The sequence below is a fragment of the Camelus dromedarius genome, chromosome 1 (genome assembly GCF_036321535.1).
Source record: "Camelus dromedarius isolate mCamDro1 chromosome 1, mCamDro1.pat, whole genome shotgun sequence".
Taxonomy (NCBI): Eukaryota; Metazoa; Chordata; class Mammalia; order Artiodactyla; family Camelidae; genus Camelus; species Camelus dromedarius.
The window spans coordinates 37,968,580-37,990,735 of NC_087436.1; the positions used below are offsets into that span (position 1 = coordinate 37,968,580).

At 37.9% G+C, this 22,156-nt stretch overlaps 1 protein-coding gene across 3 annotated transcripts in view; it reads left to right on the forward strand.

Moving 5' to 3' along the window:
* Positions 1 to 22,156, forward strand: part of PRDM5 (PR/SET domain 5) — a 160,469-nt gene that overhangs the window by 102,336 nt on the left and 35,977 nt on the right. For 2 of the 3 annotated variants that reach the window (XM_031466691.2, XM_031466699.2), the window contains one exon: positions 15,718 to 15,803. In XM_031466691.2, coding sequence (XP_031322551.2) covers positions 15,718 to 15,803 — 86 coding nt within the window. Of the gene's footprint in view, positions 1 to 15,717; positions 15,804 to 20,410; positions 21,391 to 22,156 lie in introns of those variants that run through there. The other variant, XM_064477360.1, reaches the window with a different exon arrangement.

Here is a 22,156-nt window from a genome sequence, read left to right on the forward strand (position 1 = left end):
GTTCTATCAATTTATTTTTTTCTCTCTCTTTATTATGTTTTCTTATGAAATCATGTGATTTTATTCAGCTCAGATTCCCCACACTAGGTTTAGCTATTTATGTTTGTGCTATAACATAACATAGGTAAGGTGTTCACAGCCTGCTCTGAGAAAGCGTTTAGTCACATAGTCTCAGGGAGCCCGTAATGAAATGAGGACCGTGAGCGACGGTGGGGTGGGACGGTCAGAACAGACAGCCTCCGAGGAACAGGGATGTCTGGATCATCGGTGCTCACATTTTGGCCTCAACACTCCATTTCATCTTACAAATAATTGACAACCCTTAGAAGCTTTGGTTTATGTGGGTTATATCTGTAGCTGTTTACTATATTAGAGATTAAAGCTGAGAACATTTAACAATGTGTTAATTTGTTTAAAATAACAATAATAAACCCATTACATGTTAACATGGACACTGTATTTTTACAGAAAATAACTCCACTTCCTAATCAGAAATAATTTAGTGAGAAGGGAGACACTGTTTTTACATTTCTGAAACTCTCTCTAATGTTTGAGTTAAGAGGGACGGCTGGGTTCTCCTATCTGTTCCTTCATTCATTTTGCTGCAGTATGTTCTTTTGGTTGCAGGATTTGCAGAAAATCTGGCCCTAAGCAGATATGTAGTTAGAAAAGAATTCTTAAATAGCCTTTACAAATAATTCTGGGTATTACTTGTCACTACGGTAAAACTCAAAAAGTGGTAGGTTTTTTTAAAGGCTGTTGTGTGGAACCTAGATCATCTCAGTGAACTTCCGCTATTCTGTTACATTAAAATCCACTGGTGTGTCTTGCACTTTGAATGATCTTTTACCCATGCGTGATTCTGTAACATGATGCACAGATCACTTGGAAAATACTGGCTCACTGAGTTACACACTTCCTCCACGTGTGTTAATGTCATCACTGGTCTCACTGGGCAACTCTGAGTTTTAAGAAGCCTTCGAGCACATGGTAGCACATACAGATTTTCCTAAATTCTAAATTTTGCATTGACTGCTCTAATTCTCGTGTTTGGTAAGAAGTACTTTCCTTCTTTCCTTTCTTTCTTTTGAAATGACAGGCTTCTCTAATTTTCAAAAAACAATTGTTCACCAAAGACCCAAGTGTGAATAACCATAATTTGTCCGTCGTTACATTTCAAGTCAAAATGGTGTTCCATGAAATAAGCTCCTAGTTCAGCTCACAACTCAGTCACACAAGTGCTTTTCCTTGAGGCAACTTTCATATATCAATATTTATGGCAAGTACTTAGTTCCCATTTTATCACAGGGAATATTAAAACTATGGTACTCAAAAATTAGGGTTTTATAAAATTAATAATTTTTACAAAACTGGCATTATTTCTATTGTGAGTGTGGCAGTGAAGATACAGTGACTACTAGCACCATCAGAGGCCACTGTCCTGATCTGTACGAAGGCCCAGCAGTTTTACCCATTGTTACTTTTGTACCATTAGTGCAAAGTCAACGTGGTGAAAAAGGTAAATAGCATAATAGTATTATGGCAAAACTAGTTTTGACCTTGAAGAGCTTGTGTAAGAATCTTGGGGATCCCCAGGAGTACACACAGACAATGTTTTGGGAGGTAATGCTCTAGATGGACCCCTAGCCAATGATAAATGCCCAAAGGGATAGGAGTGTGAGTAGGTGTGTGTGTATATCTGTGTGTTGGGCGGTGATTGGGGGTGGGTGTTTATGTGTGTGTATGTGTGTCTTGGGGCCAGGTGAGGTAGACGAGGCAGAGAAGAGTGTGTTGCCCATGAAGGTAAGGACCCAGCTGACAGAGGCCATCCTGTTTAACTGGCACCATTGCTGTCATCTGATTGCTCAGACTGGTTTCGTGCTGTTACTTTGTCTTGATAAATTCTTATGTTTCTGCTGCTGTTGCTCCTGAAACATGCTAGTGCCCATTGTCATTGCCTGTGCCCGACTCTGGATTTTAAAAGTAGGAGGTGTGCCAAAGCTGCACCTCTATAGGTACTGTTTGCTTTTGGCTTGATACGTTTGCGATTGTAAACAGAGAAACATTTAAGGCTTTCTAAACTTGGGCATATTTGTAGGTAGATTGTAGACTTTCTTTACCTTTTAAATTTGCCTGCAGATTCCAAAAGGTAGAACCTCAAAGATTATCCTATCAGTAAGATATTTACTGATATTTGAAATTTTTTTAGTTAGGATTCAGAGAAGTCTGAGTTATAATGAGATTGCATCCCTTTCCCCACCTAGAGAGTTGCCCTGCTTAGTAGAAGCAAGTCCCAGTGTGTTTCCAGCACTACCTTCCTCTGCTGTGGGAGTCTGTTTTGCATCCTGGAAAGAGTGGCGCTTCAGAGACAACTGACTTGAATTCAAATCCTGGCCTCTACCACTTACTAGCTGTGCACTTTTGCACAAACTGCCTAACCTCTCAGAACCCATTTTATCTCATAGGTCCTTTTTGTGAAGAATAAATTGAATAATGTCTGTAAAGTACTTAGTGCTGGTTTGTAGCAGATGGTCAGTTAATTTTCTTAAGTATGATCTCTGAAAGTCTTCTGTAATATTGCCACTGAAGACTACTTTTCCAAAGTCAAATGAATTGTGTTCATTAACGTTGGGTGGCAAGGCTTTATTGAATGATTTGATTTCTGATACTGTCTTTTTCTCCTTTTCTTTAGTTTCCTTTCTTATGGGATATCATACTGGGAATTTTATGTTCAGTATCCTTCCTTTTCTCTCTTTCATCAAGATCTTAAACTATTGAGTATGCTAGAACTTTAATAACTTAGTGTATAAAAATGATCTGGATTGACTATTGCTAAAGAGCTAATTTAATATCATGGTGTCTGACATAATCATGGGATTTTCTTAATGATTATCATCTTTGGAAATACATGCTTTAGATGGGTATGTTCCTAATTAACTGAGCCTTTGTTTTTAATAACTATTTAAAGGAGAATTCAGCTGGGAAAATTGTTTGGTGGTATTTTATTTATGTTTGCCTCACTAATTTCTTTCTTGAAATTAAGCCATAATGACCTCCAAAATAATCTTTCGTAAATTTAATTGATCTTGTCACATCAAAACTTGTCCTCAGCTTTTTAAATTATTACTACCCTCTTTATTAAGCATAAACATAAAAGATGCTTAATTTCTAAGTCAAATAAGAGATTATAAGCAATCAAGTTTGTTTTTAAAATATTGACCTATTTCTTGAAGAACTGTTTATAAATAGCAAAAAATTGGAAATAGAGTGTGCATATCCAACATTGAGGAGCATGGTTCAATAAATTATGATATATCTATAAATTGGGATATTATATGGACAATAAAAATGATTGTATAAATATATACTAGTTAACATAAAATGAGAAAGATTATTTACAAAACAAAATGGCATATTTTTGTTAAGGATAAAATATTGTTATTTTAACATCTTAAAGGTTAAATGCTAAATTATTAACTATGGTTATTCCTTTGTATTTTATATTTGGATAGTTTGAATTTTCTTCATGATTTTCTGTGTTTTCTAATTTTTCTATAATAATATTTTCTTGAAAAAAGATATTTAAAGTATATTCATCTTATGATTACGCAGGTAACTGTTATAATTAGAACATTCATGCTAAAAATTATTTAGGTGTGACGTGTCTCTGCATCTTATTCTCAAATGGGCCAGCAAAAAGAAGTACCTATAAAAATATATGTTAAAAAGAGAGAAATGAGAATGAGAAAGCAAATATGGTAATATTAAACCTTAGTGAGAGTATATCAGGTTCATTGTACTGTTTTTCTAATTTTCCTTCCTGTTTGAAAATTTTCATAATTTTTATAAGTAAAAGTGGGAGTGTTTTATTCCAGTGAGAACAATGGAGTGGACACAGATGCCAACTCAGTGCAGCTGAGACCTGTTTCCTGAACATCCAGCATCACAGCTCACATCTTGTTCACATCTCCCTCAGAGCCGGTTCTTTCAATAGGAAGACTTATGTTCTTTAAATATAAACAGACTCGTGTTGTCTTGTTTTGTCTTTGCTTACAATTACACTGCTCAGAAAAAAGCTCAGATTCTTCTGAAGAAGCAGAATATCATTACTTCATGCTTAGTAATTTTGAAAAAGGAATTCCATGAAATTTCCAATTCTCATGAATTATTCAAAAGTTTTTTCCCACAATACATTGGAAAGCATATGTATTCTTTATAAAAGAAGATGTAAAGAGATTTCCCCACCCACTTCTGCCCCCTACACAAGTGTAGCATCCCCTACTATCAGTATTCCCAACCAGAGTGGTATGTTTGTTACAATTGATGAACCTGCACTGACACATTATAATCACCCAAAGTCCATAGTTTGCATTATGATTCGCTGTTGGTGTGGACATTCTGTGGGTCTGGACACATGTGTAAGGACATGTATCCACCATTATGATATCATCCACAGTATTTTCACTGCCCTAAATATCCACTGTGCTTTGTCTATTCATCCCCCAATTCTCAGCTCCTGGTGACTGCTGATAATTTTACTGTCTCCATAAGTTTTTGTTGTCCAGAATGTCATATAGCTGGGCAGATAACTTCTTTCATTTCTTGGAAATGATTATTAATTGATAGTGGAGCCTTTCAGTGAGGTGTATGGACACTTGAATGCATTGCAATGTGATGAGATTTTTATAGAGGTAACGGTCTTTTCATTGTTTTCCCACTACGTTGAAGGAGTCAAGTTCTCTTTGTTTTTATAGTATTCAAACTGTCCATCAGTATTTGGGGAAACCAATCCTCTTTTTTGTGACATCAAAACGCACTAAGTTTTATGAGGAGGAAATATGACTTCAGTTTATGTTTCTGCCAGTTTGCCAATTGGTATCTTTCATCATTTCCTATCTGATACAGTAACATTAAAGGCAGTTTCCTTTATATTAGTTTTCTTAGAACAGGTTTTATTTTATTGACTCATGACTAATGGTCATTCTATAAGACAATGATCACCTTGCTCTTGTCTTTTAGTTCTGGGAGGTATCTTAGTATTTATATCTCTGTTTCTTTTGTTGTTGTTGTTAAGAGTGTTTAAAAACTACATTTTAAAAATCTCTCCAATTCTTTCACGTTTTAATTGACTTTTTCCTTTACTATTTTACATAACCAACCAGTTGTATCTTTGCTTCACAATCTTTGTTCTCTGTCTGCTGCCTCTCCCTTCTCCATTTCCTCCATTCCCACTGTCACCATTTTGTACTGCTAGGGTGAAGCATGACAGAACTTTTCCATTAACTTTGAAAATGTTATTTTTCACAAACCTTGTATCCACCTTCTAGAGTCCACTCATTCTTCATAATTAGGCGATTAGAATAAGGGCATGCACGGCAGGTGTGCACATTGGGTAGATTATTAAAACATAATAGTCTTCATTTTTAGGCTAGAAAATAATTTCAGGAGATTTCTAGTTCAAGCCTTTAATTGAACTAATGCCCAGCAAAATACAATGATTTGCTAAGGTTACATAATTTATATGTGGTTCATCTAGAACTAAACTAAGGCTTTAGCCTAGCATGGTGCAAACATGCTGTAAAGTGACCCGTTGCTGCCAACATTGCTGTGTGTCTTGTTTTTGTTTTTCCTACATGTATTTAATACAGGTACTCATACTCCCTTGATATATGGTCTAATCCTCTATCCCCAGTGTCGTCATCATCATCTTTTTATCACCTTTAGCAGCAGCGTTAGATCGTCTCTGGAACATAGATGAGGATTTGCTGTCAAAGACAGCTGGTTTGGGGTGAGCCAGGATGCATGGACTGTGTGTTGCCAGCATCGTTAGTGAAGGTGAATGTTTAGGTCTGCCGGGCGGGCAGTTCTGTAATTTATCATCCTGTTTCCTATGCTAGAATGACAGAGATGGCACTCTGTGGGTCAGCTGAAATAGTAGAGCACATTCTCCTGTTGGTTTATAGCTTCTTAGGGTCAGCAAAAGCTGGGGTTAATTCCGCAAGGGAATCCACGGACTGTGACAGGAATTCCATCAGTTGTTCATAAATTATAAGAGAAATTCTAGGAACAGCTTTTGGGGCTTTAAAGCTCTGGGCCAGAAGGTTAATTACTTGCCTACAGTCCCAACCAACTTTCCGTGCTAATAGATACCGGCTGTGTTGGCCCTTCTGTTCTGGGCTTGCTTGCACACTGTTATTTGAGTGTAGTCATAAATCACTGTCTTGGGAAATATTTAATTTTTTGGTAACTACCTGTGATCATCTTAGAAATAAAGAATTGGTATATTATGATTTGATGAAACTTGGATTTTAGCCTCTGTTTTTTTTTCTTCTCTACTAGTTTTTCTAAAAGAATTTTTTCATTCTTTGTAGAATATTTGTCCATAGTTATAAAAACAGCAGCTGTGAATAAGATAATAATGACAATTACTCATAAACAAAAATAAATAGTCAAAGTTATTACCAACACACATGAAAATGTAAACATGTCTTTTCATATTTCATAATTAGATTACCTCTGTATATTGAGAGGGAATTTATTTTGCTATGTTTGTTTTCTAAGTGGTTATTTACTAACATTAAGTCAAATCAAATATTCTTTTACCTACAAGTAATCTAAGAGTTAACAGAATAGTTGAGTGTAGAATCTGCACAGAAATAAAAGATTTTACCCCCAACACACTTCAGAGATTGAGATTGAGAGCTTATTAATCATAGGTTAGGTCTTGAACTGTATAATTCTTATTTTCTCAGTGTGATTTTCACACTTCAGATAATTTCTGATCAACCACATCAGTGGAATATGCCATTTTTCCTCTTTATTCCTGCATCCAGTCCCCCCCAGTTGATTTTGGCTAGTAATGAGCATATGTAGCAACTTAGAGAAACACTCATTTTGACTTTCATTGGCAATATGATTGTCTGTTTTTTACTTTTTTTCAAAAATATCAAAAGCCTTAGTTTTTTAATGCAAAAAGTAAAATGTTTATGTCAAGATTAGTCACAAGCTGGGGTATGAGGCAGAGGAAAGAGTGAGGGAGTGACATCTGTCTTGGAATCTAGTGTGATGAATGATATCAAGTGAATTAATAATATAGTCACAGAGACTCTGATAAGATGGATCATTTAAAGTGTACCATCCTTTATGTAACTATTTCTATTACTTCTTTAGTTTTTGATCTGTGGGGATCCTCAGAAACAGAAGTGGCCTATGCAACAGTTTTCACTGTTGAAACTATTTCTATTTCTATAAATTATCAGCTGATGGTATCAGTTGCTACCTCTATTAAATCTAGAACACAGCATTTTCCTTTAGTTTAGAAAACTAAAGGAGATCTGACTTCCTCTGATACGTGCTCTCTCCGACCGTCGCTACCATTCCCCATCCCCTGGCAAGAACAGCTTCTCTCTGAGCTACTTTCCTGGAACTCTGAATCGTGCCTCAGGGCTGGGGAAGGTTTCAATAGCCTCTCTAGGTTTTGAATCAAGAGAATAATTTTCTGGGTTTCTTGCTGCTCAAAGTTATATACTCTTGATTCTTCCTTGCCAGCACCGTGGTCAGGAAAACCCCTCTGTGCTCCGGCACCTAAGGTTTAACTGCTTCATCATTCCCCGCCGACTGTTCACAGACTATGCTCGTAAATACTGGGCTAAATAAAACTTCTGGTAGAAATTCCTAAACATGGAAAACTGCTGGTGGAAAAGATTAATGATATTCCCACCAAAGTCTGACTCCCTAACAACAAAACCGAATCATTAATGACCTGACTTCAACTTACCGACCTTACTGCAAAGTGTCTCTTCCCATTGCAGTGTGGAGAACTCAGGTAGGAGATTTTCTTTCTTGGTCAGAACCTTTAAAACTTTCTCGGTGTCTAGATTGTTCCAGTGTTTCTCCTGCTTGTGAAACAATCCACTTTGCTCTGTCAGTGCTCACATCAAGGACCTCAGGAAGGTGCCTTCCTCTCTTCAGACAAATCACATTTAATGGGGAGGGGGGGTCATTTATACACCTGGTTGGCCAGAGCCAGGGCATCCTGGATAGGAAACCTCTACCTTTCTCTTCCTAGCTTGTTATAGTTTAAAAATATTCAGTACCTCTTGTCCTCTTTTATTCTGCATCTCACATCCTATTTTATTTGCATCAGTAAAACTCAGTTTTTGTTTTGCCCTCAACCCATAAAATAGGTCAGGTTTTTTACTATTTCAGACTAGAAAGTTCGTGAGCACATGGCTCTCCTGTTTTTAATTCTTCCCAGTGGACCACACCTCACTTGATTTGGCATTTTTTCAGAAATGAGGAAGGGATCCCATAACTGAAGATTCTTAAGGAAAAGGATGGCTCTTTTACTTTTTTGGAGCTCCACAGAAACTTGAATTTAAAAGCAGACTCAATTTGTTTTGATTCAGTTGGCCATTGTATTTTGAGAAGCAAAGGTTCCCTCATTCAGTCACCTTTCAGTTCTTACATTTTATTGCCCACTTTCTTGTAATAGTAAACTCTTTAAATTTCTAAAACTTCTGTAGATATTCAAGGAGTAAATGTCAAGTTCAGATTTTTGTTGTCTTTCTTTCGAAGATGGCAAGTGAAATTATGCAGGATTTGATTAATAGGAGCATTCTAAGAGCAACCGTGTGGGGTTTGGTGAGGTCAGTGGGGTTTCATGACTCTTTTGCTGCAGGAAAAAAAAAAAGTGTTTTAATTCATAGAAAATTGCCAAGAATGAACTTGAGCTACTCCCATTTGTCAGTGTACCATTTCACTTCTCTCTGTGGTGCACTTCTAATTTATTAGAGCCTCCCTAAGTTGAGGGAATTAGAACGACAGAATTGGAAAAGTGATAGGAAAGTGCTTGCACATTATATTTTTTGGTTTAATTTTCATTTAGAATGAGTCACTTTGAGGTTTTGTAACAATTTCTTTAGTCCACAACAGCAAAATAAGCCAGTCCTGTGATATTTGTGAAAAACAAATAAAAAGCTCTTCTAAAGAATTCCCATATGATATATACATTTTAAAGTTCAACCATGTGAAACCATCTTAAGAGTATTTTTTCATGAAACATACAGTTCTGAGGTGTGCTTTTTCACTTGAAAGTTGCCATCTCCAAAGCTAATTTTTGTTAAAAAACTCAAAGTAAAAATAAAAACTATGGCTCCAGATCTTTAAACGGTATTTAATTTAATTATCTAAACATTATTTAATTTGGATTCATCAAAAATAAAAGTTTGACTTTACTACATCTTAAATTACATTTTCTCTGTATATACATCTTTTCATCTTTTCAGAGAATTATTGGAGTTCCCAGAAATCCATGTAGGTTTTTAAAAATATACTGACAAAATGGAAATTAAAATTATTAAAGTCCTTTCTAGAAATAGCCTATGTTTATTTTAATCAGAATCTCTTAAAATGTGGATTATATGTAGTTAAATTTTTCTGCTTGTTTAAAAATCTCTCAAAGTATAGGGCTCATTGGCTATACACTTTTTTTTTTTAAATTGTGGTAAAATATACAAAACATAAACTTCATCATTTTAACCACTTTGTTGTACATTTTTTAATCTTCAAGGTTGATCGTGGTTAACATTCGTAAGTCTTTTTCATTCAATGCGTTTAGTAGTATGAAATGAAACTTGATCTTTGAGCCCTCTGCTAGAGTAGTCAAGTTCATATCTAAAATTAAATCTATGGTCTAATTTAAGACTATCAAGATATCTGATGTAAGTATGTCAAGCTTTGCAAGATTTTTCTTTATTAATTTCATGTTATGTAAACATAGATCTTTAGAAAGGATCTGTTCAAGATGACTTTATTGTCCTTCTTTTAATCATGAAGGTTCACGCTAACCCAAAATCCCTTCACAAATTTCATAAAGGATTTTATAATAGTGGTATATTTTAATAGTAGTATGTTAATCCTTTATTGAGGCCTAGAGTTCTTCTGATGTCTCTAATTATATTACAGAAAATAATGGTAAAGTCAATAAATTGTAATCCTAATGGCATATGTTAAAGTAGAATCAGATTTTTCCTACTGTTTCCAGCCATACTTGCCAATGAGTGGTTTGGTCATAATGCATTTTCTTAGTGAAAGACTCAAGGTAACTTGTTTGGGGACCAGGGTTGACTCTGGGTAAGGTCTTCCATGTGGCATCCAGATGTCCCCCTTCATTACCACCAGCTACCGTTGGAAGGCCATCTGCAATTTTCTGGAGCTCTTTTCTTAATATTTCAAATACTTTTAAGGTACTTCCATCTCAAGGTGTGCCAGCAGTGAGGATGTGGAGTCACTTATTTCAAGTCCAGTAAGCTAAAATGCTCCTAATACAGATATTAAGAGTTATAAAAAGTGTGCCTGAATAATGTTAAATTGGCATCAAGGAACTACATTCATTCAGTTCTTTTGCCTTTCCTAAGGATTTTAACTGAGTCTTTTTCCTGTCCACTTCTACAGAGGTTTTGAAGAGGCAGTGATTTTGTGCATCTGTTAGCAGCTGCATTCCCAAAGCCCAGGACAGTAATTAGCAGATGATATGTGCTCAAAAAATAGATATTTCATGAATGAATAAATTTGCTTCATGAAGTATCTACTTTGTGGCACCTTTTAAAGTCAGCTTAAAATCACCCTTTTACAGTTGCCATCATGCTTCCGTTTGGTCCTTGATATGTTTGAAGAAAACAGAAGTGGATTTTAATGTTATTCAGTGTCAGAACATAATTTAAAGAAGCAGATGCAAAGAACACATCTATTTTCCTTAGTTAAGTGGAAAATATTTTGCTGTTAAGTACACTTCAATATTATTTATACTCCTATGCTCATTAAATCTAACTATTGGTAGCTAAATCTCACAGTGTAGTATGGGATATTTGTCAGTACTGTTTTGCCCTTCTAAATGTTGAAGATGATTACCTCTATGTAGTTCTCAAGACACACTTTAATATTATGTCAGTGTTCACAGCCACTTGGGATCTGCTTTGAGATATAACACACATTCCTAACCTGCCCCCGACTTTTTCCTGATGAGCTTTGATAACTAAAAGAGTGCCTCAATCAACCAGTCAGAAAGATCTGGTTAATGTCAGCTGTAATTGCAAGAAGCAGAGTTTTTGTCAGTAACTTTGGAAAGTCTAACCTAATTTATACAAAATACTAGCCATATTATTAATTTATGTAATGGCATAAAGGTTAAAGATGAAGGGTTAAAATTCTGATTCTGCCATTTAATAGCTGTGCCATCTTGAGCAAATTACTTATCTTTTCCGGGCCATACTTTCCTTATTTGTAAACTAGAGGTATGAATTCCTAGATTATAACTTTGTTACGAGAAGTAAAATTACTAATACACCTTAAGTGTTCTGAACAGTAGAACAGAGCCTGCTGTTCATGGGCCTGTATGTTTCAGCTGTTGCTATTGTTACTTCCATTTAGGTGGGTTTTTAGCTCTATTTTTCAGCTAATTTTCAGATTAACTAATTTTCATGTTAGAATTTGAACATTGCTATTAGCCTATGCAAAATATAGTATCTAAATCTATCAGAGATACTTAAAAATAATAGTTATTTGGATTTGCATCCTATTTTATATCAAGACCTATGTAATGGCCGTGTTCAAGTAAGAAAGATCTGTATTCTTTGAGTTGACTCAAATTAAATGATAATTCCTGTTCATACCAGGAAAATTTTATGTGTAGACAGAAATATTTCTTGGAAACATACTCATCACAATAATTTGCAATAATGAGGGAAAATATCACATCCATAATGTAGAAAAAACTCTAAGCATAACAGCTTGTCTTTAATATGCAAATTAGGCAAATGAAAATGACTTTAATATTTATCAGCATGTTGACTTGTACAGGTAACCTTCAGCTTCAGATTGTGTGGGACAGCAGATAGTGTTGTCCTCATAGTCTAAGAAAGGTAGGATTGCCCTAATCATGCTGCAGCCAGAAGGGTCGAGAGGTAGTTTAATGTAGTCGTGGTTGATTTACAAACCGCACACTAGTTTTCAAATAAATTTTGTTTATCAGAGCTGTTTACCCAGTGACATCCTTTAAAATGGGTATTCTATTCTGAATAGTAAATGAATGAGTGGAGTTGAACTTACCTAAGTTTCCCAAGCCTATCAACTCAGTATCGCTGGATCTTAGCGTTGGGATGGCAATGGGGTGGAAACACCTATCACCTCGAGGTACCAGTTTCTCTTCTGAGCAGTCTGCAGAGGCCTCCCAGACAGCGGGCAGACATCAGTGATGATAACAATGGCCACCATTATGAGCAGGGTGATTGAGTTAGCTTGCTAGGACTGCTGAAACAAAGAACCACAGGCTGAGTAGTGTAAACAAGAGAAAATTATTGTCTGGCTGTTCGGGAGGCTAGACATCTGAGATCAAGGTGTTGGCAGGACAACACTCCCTTTGAAGGCACCAGGGAAGGCTTTTTCCAGGCTCTTCTTCTGGCTTCTGGCAGTTGCTTGCCTGTGGCAGTGTAACTCCACTCTTCACATGGCATTGTCCCGGCTCTGTCTCTACACAGCCATCTTCTTATAAGGACACCAGTCATGTAAGATTAGGGACCCACGCTACTCTACTAACATTTACAACAGCCTGACTTCCAAATCAGGTCATATTCCGAGGTGCTGGGGTTAGGACTTCAACGTATGATTTTGGGGTGAAGGCACAGTGCTGTCCATAATAGGTGACCAGTTATTTGCATTGTCCCAATCGGGTCACTTGTGTAAGTGAAAGGGAGTGCTGTTAATCATTGTTCCATGGTAACTGACCTAGAGACGGCCTTAAACAAGCCTGATATATATGGCCAGGGTACCTCAGAGATAGGTACAATTTATCCCGTTTTTCAGAGGTTCAGTGAGGTTGCATAACTTCCCAGAATTTGCAACTAGAAGAGGATGAGCAGTATTCAAACTCAGGACAATCAGATTCCAAAAGAGGAGAAAAAGCTCAGGTCTGTGGTGGAAATTTCTATATTATGACACCAGGGAAATTAGGGAATGAATTTATTATGCTGCATTCTGTAAAATTTCTTAGTATTCATAACTATATCTCTTTCTTTGCTTAATCAGTTTTGGCTATCACGAAAGAGAATAGCAACCTGGTATATTATGTTAGGCTTGATTAACATATAACTTATCTGATGACTATAAGTCTTTGATTGTCTTTTTTTGCTGGCTCTTCTATTGCTGTCTGGAGAGCAATACCACACATGAAGCTGTGTGATACAATGAGAATAGCTATGAATATTAAATTATTTTAGGATGGCTAAAAAGTTCTGAAACAACTTTTTGTAAGTATCAACCACTTTACTCTTTATCATACTTTAGCTGTAAGCTAGACTGATTTGATTTTAATAGATAAATAAGAAGGAACTATTTTAACATTCTTCTTTATCAACAGTGTAAAACAAACTTATTTTGAAAGTCTAAAAAAATTACTTTGCTTTTCGTACTCTATGAAGAAGAAAATAAAAGATGATCTGGGCTTCTGTGATGCAGGAGTCACCGCCACTAGCATTTACATTTTGCTGTTTTCTCCCAGGCGTTTTGCTTTGTGTGTGCATGGCTAAAGGTTAAATGGTTACGAACGTATGGTACTTCCTGGTACGACGCCTGCTGCTGCTGCTGCTCTTACTACTAGCACTGCTGCTGTGAATGTTATTTTCATTCTTGTCATCACCCTCAGGGAATAAAATTCTAGAAATATCAGAGAAGTGACATTAATATGACTTAGATTAGATATAGGGAGACGTGAGTGAAAAAGGGGTACCTTGAATGGCCCTCTAAGTTTCTTATTTGGTAACGGGATGAATGTGGTGTAGCCAATCAGGACAGGACATACAGGACACACAGGATCAGAGGATAAAGCTCATGAATGCCGAATTTGAGTTGTTCATGAGATACCCAAATGAAGGTACCTGGTAGACAGGTGGGTATCCCCAGACTGCTCAACAGAGAGATCTGGAATGAAGATAACTTCATTCTATCAATTTAGAGTTAAAATAAGATTATATTTTCTTAGTTGTCCAAATAAATTGGACTCTTAAGTCTTTATTTTTTTGTGTGTGAATGAAAAGTCACACCTTCCCAGGTTCACGGTATAATAAGGTCAAGAATTCCAGGTCGATGTACTTAATACAGAGGCTGATTTTTGTCTCAGGGAAGAAGTTGGCCAGTCTGACTAGTTCATTAAAGAGTTCAGTTCCTGTTTGTGCTGCCATTGTTATTTTTAGGTTTTTGTTTCTGTTTTTTTCCATTTTGGATGGTTGTCACCATTTTACAGTGCCCAAAGGGAGAGTTCCTCAGGGAGAGGCTGGGACAGTGCCTCTGTGCTGGGGGCTGGGCTCCAGCTGCTTCCACGTGATGTTACTGGTGAAAACATAATGTTCATAGAACAGAGCAAGGCCCCTTGTGCCTCGAGGCCACCGGACCCAGGAATGTAGCTGTCCATTTTGTGAAGCAAGTGGGGAGAGGTCAGAGAGGCCGTGATGGAAAGTGGCCGTTGGATGGAGCTACAAGGAGCTCATTGTGGACCTGATGGGGAGTTCACTGGAATAATGAGCATGATACTTGATTGAAGGAGAGTGAGAACCAAATGGGACGTGAGAGAGGAGGGGATGAGCACACAACTTGTCAGAAGGCCTGTCTCCAGGGGCAGGGAAGACAGAAGTTTTACACCTACTGAAGGCTCATATATTTTGTGTTGATCTTTGATTGTAGTTGGAGTCTAGCATCCTGTCATGTAAGTACATTGTTCCGTGAAAGAGTCAATAAGTGAGTGGTTATGAGTTACTGTCCATTCTGAATAATTAGGCTTTGACCCGTGGGCAGCTACACATTCCTCCTAGAGATTAAATTTTTGTCATATTTTTGTCATTCTACCATAGAATTTTTAAAAAAAAATGTGACGTGTATGCGTATGCTTGCTTATTTAAAAAAATGGTTTGTCTGTTTTCTAAATAATCACCTCTAGATATAACCTCTCCTTGGTTATAACAGAAAGTATGGATCAATTATTATTTAGTTTAACTACCAGTGGTTCTGTTTAACATATACTAATTTTATGAATTTCTTTTAAAACTCATCACCTTAACCGAGAAAGACTGTGAAATCTTTTTTATTTTTTTAAAAATTTGTATTGAAGTGTAGCTGATTTACAATGTTAGTTTCAAGTGTACAGAAAAGTGCTTCAGTTATACATACACATGCATATTTTTTTGTTTTCAGGTTCTTTTCCATTATATGTTATTACATATTAATTTAACTCTTTTTTTAAAAAGCAAAGTATCAATGAAACAAAGATCCCTATAGTGTGCCGAACAGTGACAGAGCAAATGGACTGTTATAAAATCTTATTAGCAAATTCTTAAGATTAGGAGATTTCATTTGGGCTCGAATATGAAAAAGAAAATGGAGCAAGTCTGCTGCTGACGGATGTTGTATGTTTCTGATCTGAAAGTGCTCCAGGCTCAGACCCCCTCCTCAGCGGGGAGAGTGGACCTCCCCTGCCCTAAGCTGCCCTTGGGGGTCAGCCCTCCTGGGGGTCAGCCCTCCTGGGGGTCAGCCCTGCGGCGCCTGGAGCCTCTTCCTATGCGCGGAGCGTTTGTGGTCGGAACCCAGGCTCTGAGTGCAGGAGGAGGGGTGGCACAGGGCTTGCTTTGCTGCTGCAATTTCTCTGACAGGAAGCCTTCCTTTATCTTGTAGGTGAACGTCCCTATCAATGCCCTTACTGCGAAAAAGGATTCAGTAAAAATGACGGGCTGAAGATGCACATTCGTACTCACACCAGGGTAAGATGATACTCTACCTCTTTAGTGTTAATTATAAAAACTGTACCTATTTAAAAAATACTTACCTGAGAAAATAAAGGTGGTGTGTCCAAAATTATATGTTCATATTTATGATGGAGGTTTGGGGATAACTTTTTTTTTTAAAGACAGCGATGAAAGAAACAAAAATCCAAACTCCCCAAGCATCCCGATTCTTTGAAATGTGAACCACTTTTTAGGAGTAATAGGAGTGATCAACGACAAACTGCCAAGTAAAGCGAATGAAACATTTTAATGATAAAAAAGAGAAGGATGCCGTCTGGCAGAGCATTTGCCAGTATTGCAAATGCCAGCATTTCTTGAGCAGAGGTGTGCCTGTCAGCGTGTGACCACTAATTAATGCATGCTAGCAAGTATATTTGCAAAAAAAGATGTTGAAAATAATGTAAGTTATCGGGAGAGGGGGAAAACAAGGAAGGGCGGCTCAATGCTCCACAGGGCATGCGCGGTGCTGTCTTTCGTTCTCTTTCTGAGGATGCCCTGTGTGCCTCTGCTGTCGGCACCTCTCACTGGACTATTGTCACTGTGTTATATGTGGCTTTTTCAGGCTCAAGCATCTGCCCTGCATGCTATAAAAAATGTGAGCAGCTCCCCCTCCATCCAGCGACATTTCTTAGCTCACTATTCAGTTTAAGACACAATTAGATACTTTATGTGAACTTTCCACTTGGAAATTGGGTGTTGTTTTAAAATATTTCTTCTTGATTTTGTTCTATCCATCTTTTCACTGCTCTGCCTTTCACACAATTCCTTCTCAGTTCGGCCTTTTGAAAGTGCTTGTGGTCTGTGTATAAATGCCATATTTTTTCAAATTTTAAGAGACATGTCTAACCCCCTTAAGAGCAATTCTAATTTAGGCTTCTCCTGGATTTCACTTTTTACCTTAGCTGTAAAACAAAACTTTAGAGAAAACACAAAATCATAATATCCTTTCCAGTATAATAATATTCTAGCTTTCCACTTCAGTTCTGTAAGCAATAAAAGGGACCCTCTGAGGTCCTGTTAAAATGCTCGTCTTGTCTTTGTGGAGGAGGAGAGGGGCAACTTCTGTGCTCATTAGAGCAGATCCACACTGGGTTTCTCATTCTAATTCAAAATATAATATTCACATTATATTGATATTAGGAGCTGGAGTAATTGCTAAATATAAAATGTCTTCAGAGACAGTAAAGGATTAGACAAATATTACTACTCATAATATGACGTAAATGTGCATACTCAAAATACTCATTTCACAATGAGCATTATTAAAGAGGTTTAAGTTAGTTTCGGTGTAGTGTAGGTTATCTTGTGTGTGTGCAGTTGTCACAGTGGTGCCAATAATGTATTTTAAAGATGTCAACCTATAGGCCCTGGTTCCTCTTATCAAAATTAACAACGTTAACCAAAACCTGGGCACTATGGGTGCACATTCTATTGTCTCACATGATTGTACTACAGAAGAGGATCTTTAAATTGCCACAGGGAAAAAAATACCTTTTGAGTTTTCTCAAGAATGGGTAATATGTCGAATTCAACTAATTTGCTTTTTTACTTTGTTTTAATATAAACTTTATTAATGAGAGTAATAGTAATAATTAACATAAATACAAAGACCACTAATCACATGCCAGGTACGATGTTCTAGACATTCACACGTATTCATTCACGTAAGCCTCACAGCAGTTCGCCGGTGCAATTAACAATGCATGTAAGCCCCTACGAGGTAGGTATTATTGTCATCTCTTTTTGAAAAATGAGAAATCGAGGCACAAGCAAGTGAGTAGCAGAGCTGAGATTGGAACGCAGGTAGGCTGGCTTCAGAGACCACCCCCTTACCTCCTGCACACACATTACATGCCTTTTATTCAGTTAAATATTTTCTCATTCCACTGACTCTGATACACTTTCCTGTTTATTTTCAAACTAAACAAACTGCAGTAAGGAACCCAAATTTAATAGTCTTGTATTCACTTGAATATTTGGGCCTTGAAACTGCCTCAGGGTGTCCAGGTGCAGCTCTCAGGTACTAACTTCACAAAAAGAGAACAAATCCCAGCCTTTGACCAAGGGGAACACGGTGAGGGCCTCAACTGGAAGCCCCAGGATTTTAGACAGAATTCAGTACAATTAGTAGAGAGTGCCAGAAAAGGAATAGTTACAAGCCTTTAGGTTTTGCTTCCAATGCTTTAATTTTTCTTTCCCGTGCCTCATTGATAGTTTATCACAGACTTGCTTCATTTTAAAATCCTGTTTCCTAAGCATTGGGTAGATACAGATATTCTTTGCATCTCACTGCAACTTTTCAAAAGCTAATTAGGATCATTAGCTAATGCAATCAAGTTAATATCAAGAACCAAAAGAGACTTTTTAAAACATGTTCCAGGGGAACGATCTGTGCAAGCTCACATTTTCCCACTATTATTTGGGTTTTATACAACTCCGTTCAAAAGATACCATTTTGTTTGGACCATAACCCTTTTCAGTTTCAATCTTGTATTCACATTACATTTAGTATTTAGATAGCTCTAACTCCAGACATTTTTTGGGTCCTATTTCCAAAACGTTTAATTCCATTACAACAACTGTATCATTCAGAAGGCTCCATCGTTAAGAAGTTTTGGTGAGACAACACAAAATACCATGCCACGTCAGTGCCCCGCGATCTGCATCCTGTGGACCTGCACAGATGCCTTAGGGAAGGAACACAAAGTCTTTTACTCAGAGTATTGTTCATGGGATCCAGTAAGGGCCCCAAATGTGGGAGATAATTTTGCTAAAATCCAAATTTTGCTAAAAGGCTAAACAGCCATTGGTCTTTTGTGGAGAGGCCAGGACAGGTAATTTATTCATTTCCTACAATATATCCTGTTTACTTTTGGTTTTCACCACTTGGGACTATAATGCACTAGATATGTTTTTCTTTACTCTTACTATTTATATCTGTGGTTTGTTATTATTAGTTAAATTTTGGAAAAATCTCAGCTTTTCCCCCCAAATATTTCTTTGGTCCCTTTCTTTCTCTTTTTCTAATGAGATGCCAAGTACATATGGTAAAATGTTTGACATTGTTCCGTAGCTCTTGGTAGTTCTATTCTGTTTTTGTTTGTCTCTGTATCTTTGCGTTTTTGGTTTCTAATTTCTATTGGCGTGTTTTCAGTTTCACTGATTCTTTTTCTATTGTGCTCAGTCTGCACATTGAAGGATTTTATCTTTGATATCATTTTTTTAATAATATTTCCATTTGGCTTTTTAACAATAGTTTACATGTCTCTATTGCAAACGCCCATTTGTTCATGCACATTGTCCACCTTTTCACTGGGTTCTTTGACAGTATTAATTACAGTTATTTAAATTCTCAGGTAGTTCCACCATCTGGGCCATCTTTCAATCTTGCTGTGTTCTCTGCTCTCTCTGATAATGGGTTGGAGAGGGTTTGCTTTTTGTGTGTCACACAAAATTCTGCTTGAATTATTATGACGTGTGAAGGAACAGTAGAGACTGAGGTGAATACTATTTACACCTGAAGTAGGCACGCCTCTTCTCTTACCAGGCCCTTCACAGGAAAGGCTGAGCTGGTCTAGTCAGTCGTGATGCTGGCTCTGGGTCTCCTTGTTGCTCTGCTCACCGTAGTTTTAGTCTCCTTCCATGGTGCTCTGCTGTCTGCATGTGCTTTGTGGGTGGCCTGGAGGGCCAGAGGATCCACAGAAAGCCTGCTCCATCATCAGGTTCTAGCAGACCCCGCATGCCTTTGCCGCAGAAGAGGTCTTCCACCTTCTCTCCTTCATGTGCTTTTTTCTTTACTTGGGTGACGTAGGAAACACCTTTTGGGAGGGAGTAGGATCTTTTTTGAGTGGGGGACACTGGACACGGTGGCTTCAACCAAGACTTAAAGAACAGTGTCAGTGATAATATTAATTTTCCCAGGACTTTTAGACTTGGAAATGCCCCAGGCACAATGCCAGGGCCCCCATCTCTGTTGTGTTTTGTTTAAAAGGCCTTCTTGGCCACCCTGAACTGTGTCTGAGGTATAAATGCCAGTTGCTTAATTCTTACATGTAAGGTCTCAAGTCCATTTTAGTACATTATACTTATAGATCATCTGGAAACTATGGGCCTTAGGTTTGTGTTGTCTTAGACACATTGAGCCAAAACACTCACTGTCAGTGTTACTGTACATGCTGATAATTCCCATTTTGTAAACATTAGGTTCAAAAGAAATTGTATTTTGTAACCAAGTACTGCAGAAAGCTCATGTCTTATTAAGTCACTTTTAATTTTCAACATGGAAAACACCTGGACCTATTAGAAAGTTATTTCAGAAACCCAGCCTTTTGAACACTAGTTAAAACACCCAATTAGCCTGCACAGGTCTCAGCGTTCTAAGATCACAGCTGTGTCTCCAGCCTGGTGTGTAGGAACAGCCAGATTAGTTATTAAAAATATTAAAATGGAATTAATTGCCAGTGATTAAAACTATGTCATTCTATATTTTGTTAATTTTCTTTCATGAAGCCGTCTATCCCTGATCTTCAGGCGGTCAGATTTTTGGTGAGTTTACAAATGTGTGCACTTTGCATTTTCTTCAGACACCATGTGGTGAGACGCTGGGTCTCCAAGCCCAGACCGGAGCGGGTGTCTCGGAGTCCCCAGGCATCCGGCGCTGCTGGATTGACCTGGGCGCTTTGGGGTGTAATCCGACGTAGCAGCTTGAAAACTATGCCAAACAGCCTGACCAGAGCGTCCAGCTGCTGAATCACGTGGCAGCAATGTAAGCTTGATGTTGAAGGCAAAAGAAAAAAGGTGAATTTATTATGGGTGAAGAGGTTGTTGGAGGAGTGAGAAGTGGATGCAAAGGGGAAGAGGCGAGAAGGATTCCCACGGCTACAGGAGTATGCTATAGGATTTCTGTTCGCCTTGGTTAGGAACAGTAGGTGGTCTCTTAAGGATGAGAATCAGCTTGGAATCCTCATGAACACATTATGAGGCATGCATAAAAATCATAGGAGAGAGATGCAGAAGGAAGTCTGTTGAATCAGGTAGGCGGTGGGCGAGTGGGTCGCAGGAAATGCTAGAGAGAGAGGGTGGTGTCTGAGCCGAGCTCTGAGGACTATGGAGGGGAGTATGCCCAGCAGGTGTGACCACATGAGCAGAGTGAGAAAGGTCCTTACAGATCCAGTTAGGATGCCCTGTCCACTGGGACAGAGTCCAAGGGTGCATGTTGAAGTCTGACTACAGCTGAGACAGGCTAGGGCTGAAGAGTTGTTTTGTGTGCTGTATTTTGAGTAGGGAGCTGACGTTCTCAGCTCTCTTTCCGGAATGGTTGCCCTGAGGTCGTCCTCTAGGCAGAACTGAAAGTGGCAGGGCTGGAGGCAGGGAGGCCCTGAGGCAAGCATTCTGGGCCCAGCTGAACTAGACACAGCACCCACACCAGGCAGTCATGGGGTTTGAAAGTAGGGAGCATGATGGGGAAGGACATAGCTCAGTTGTGGAGCGTGTGCTTAGCATGCATGAGGTCCTGCGTTCAATACTCAGTACCTGCTCTAAAAATAAATAAATAAGTAACCCTAATTACCTCCCCTCAACAAAAATTAAAAAAAAAAAAGTAAGGAACGTGTATGAGATACTTCTGAAATAGTCTTGACGAGGTTTGTACAGGTAGTGCATGTGGGTGGCGAAGAGTAGGGAGGAAGCACAGCTGAGCCTGAGATGCCAAGCTGGGCACCTTGCGGGACAGTGATGTTCCTCAGAGGCAGGAAGAGTAGGCAGTGGCTTTAGAGGGAGAAGAGCGGGGGAGGGGGAGGTGCTGGGCACACACCTGTGTAGGCTAAGTACTGGGGGAGCATGCTCAGCTATTTGTTTTCATATCTAGATAAAAGGAAGAGAGTTTTAAATTTTTAATAATGTTTTCAAGTTTATTATGATGTTAGACAAAACTCTGAATTTTTTTTAATTTTTAATTTTTCTTAAATTCATCAGCTTTTGTGAGTAGGACAAGAGGATGTGGTTCATTTCAATTATTTGAAACATATTTAATTTGGGTTTGGCATTAATAAATCTTTTTATTGTTTCTAGAACCCCCGTATTTCTTGGGGGAATTTTATATGGTTCGCAAATGAATTGTTCAAGATAAGTGGCTTTAAGATACCATTGTATTTTATTTGACTCAGAAAATATACCTGCATGAAATTGAACATTCTTATTTGATCACAATAAGCTGCCTTTTCTCTGTAAAAGAGAGAATCAGACCATTTGAAAAATAACTTTCTCTTGGGGACTGACAGCATCATTTTCTCCCTTTCTTTCCCCCTTTTCCTGTGTGAAAAGTCTTTTTG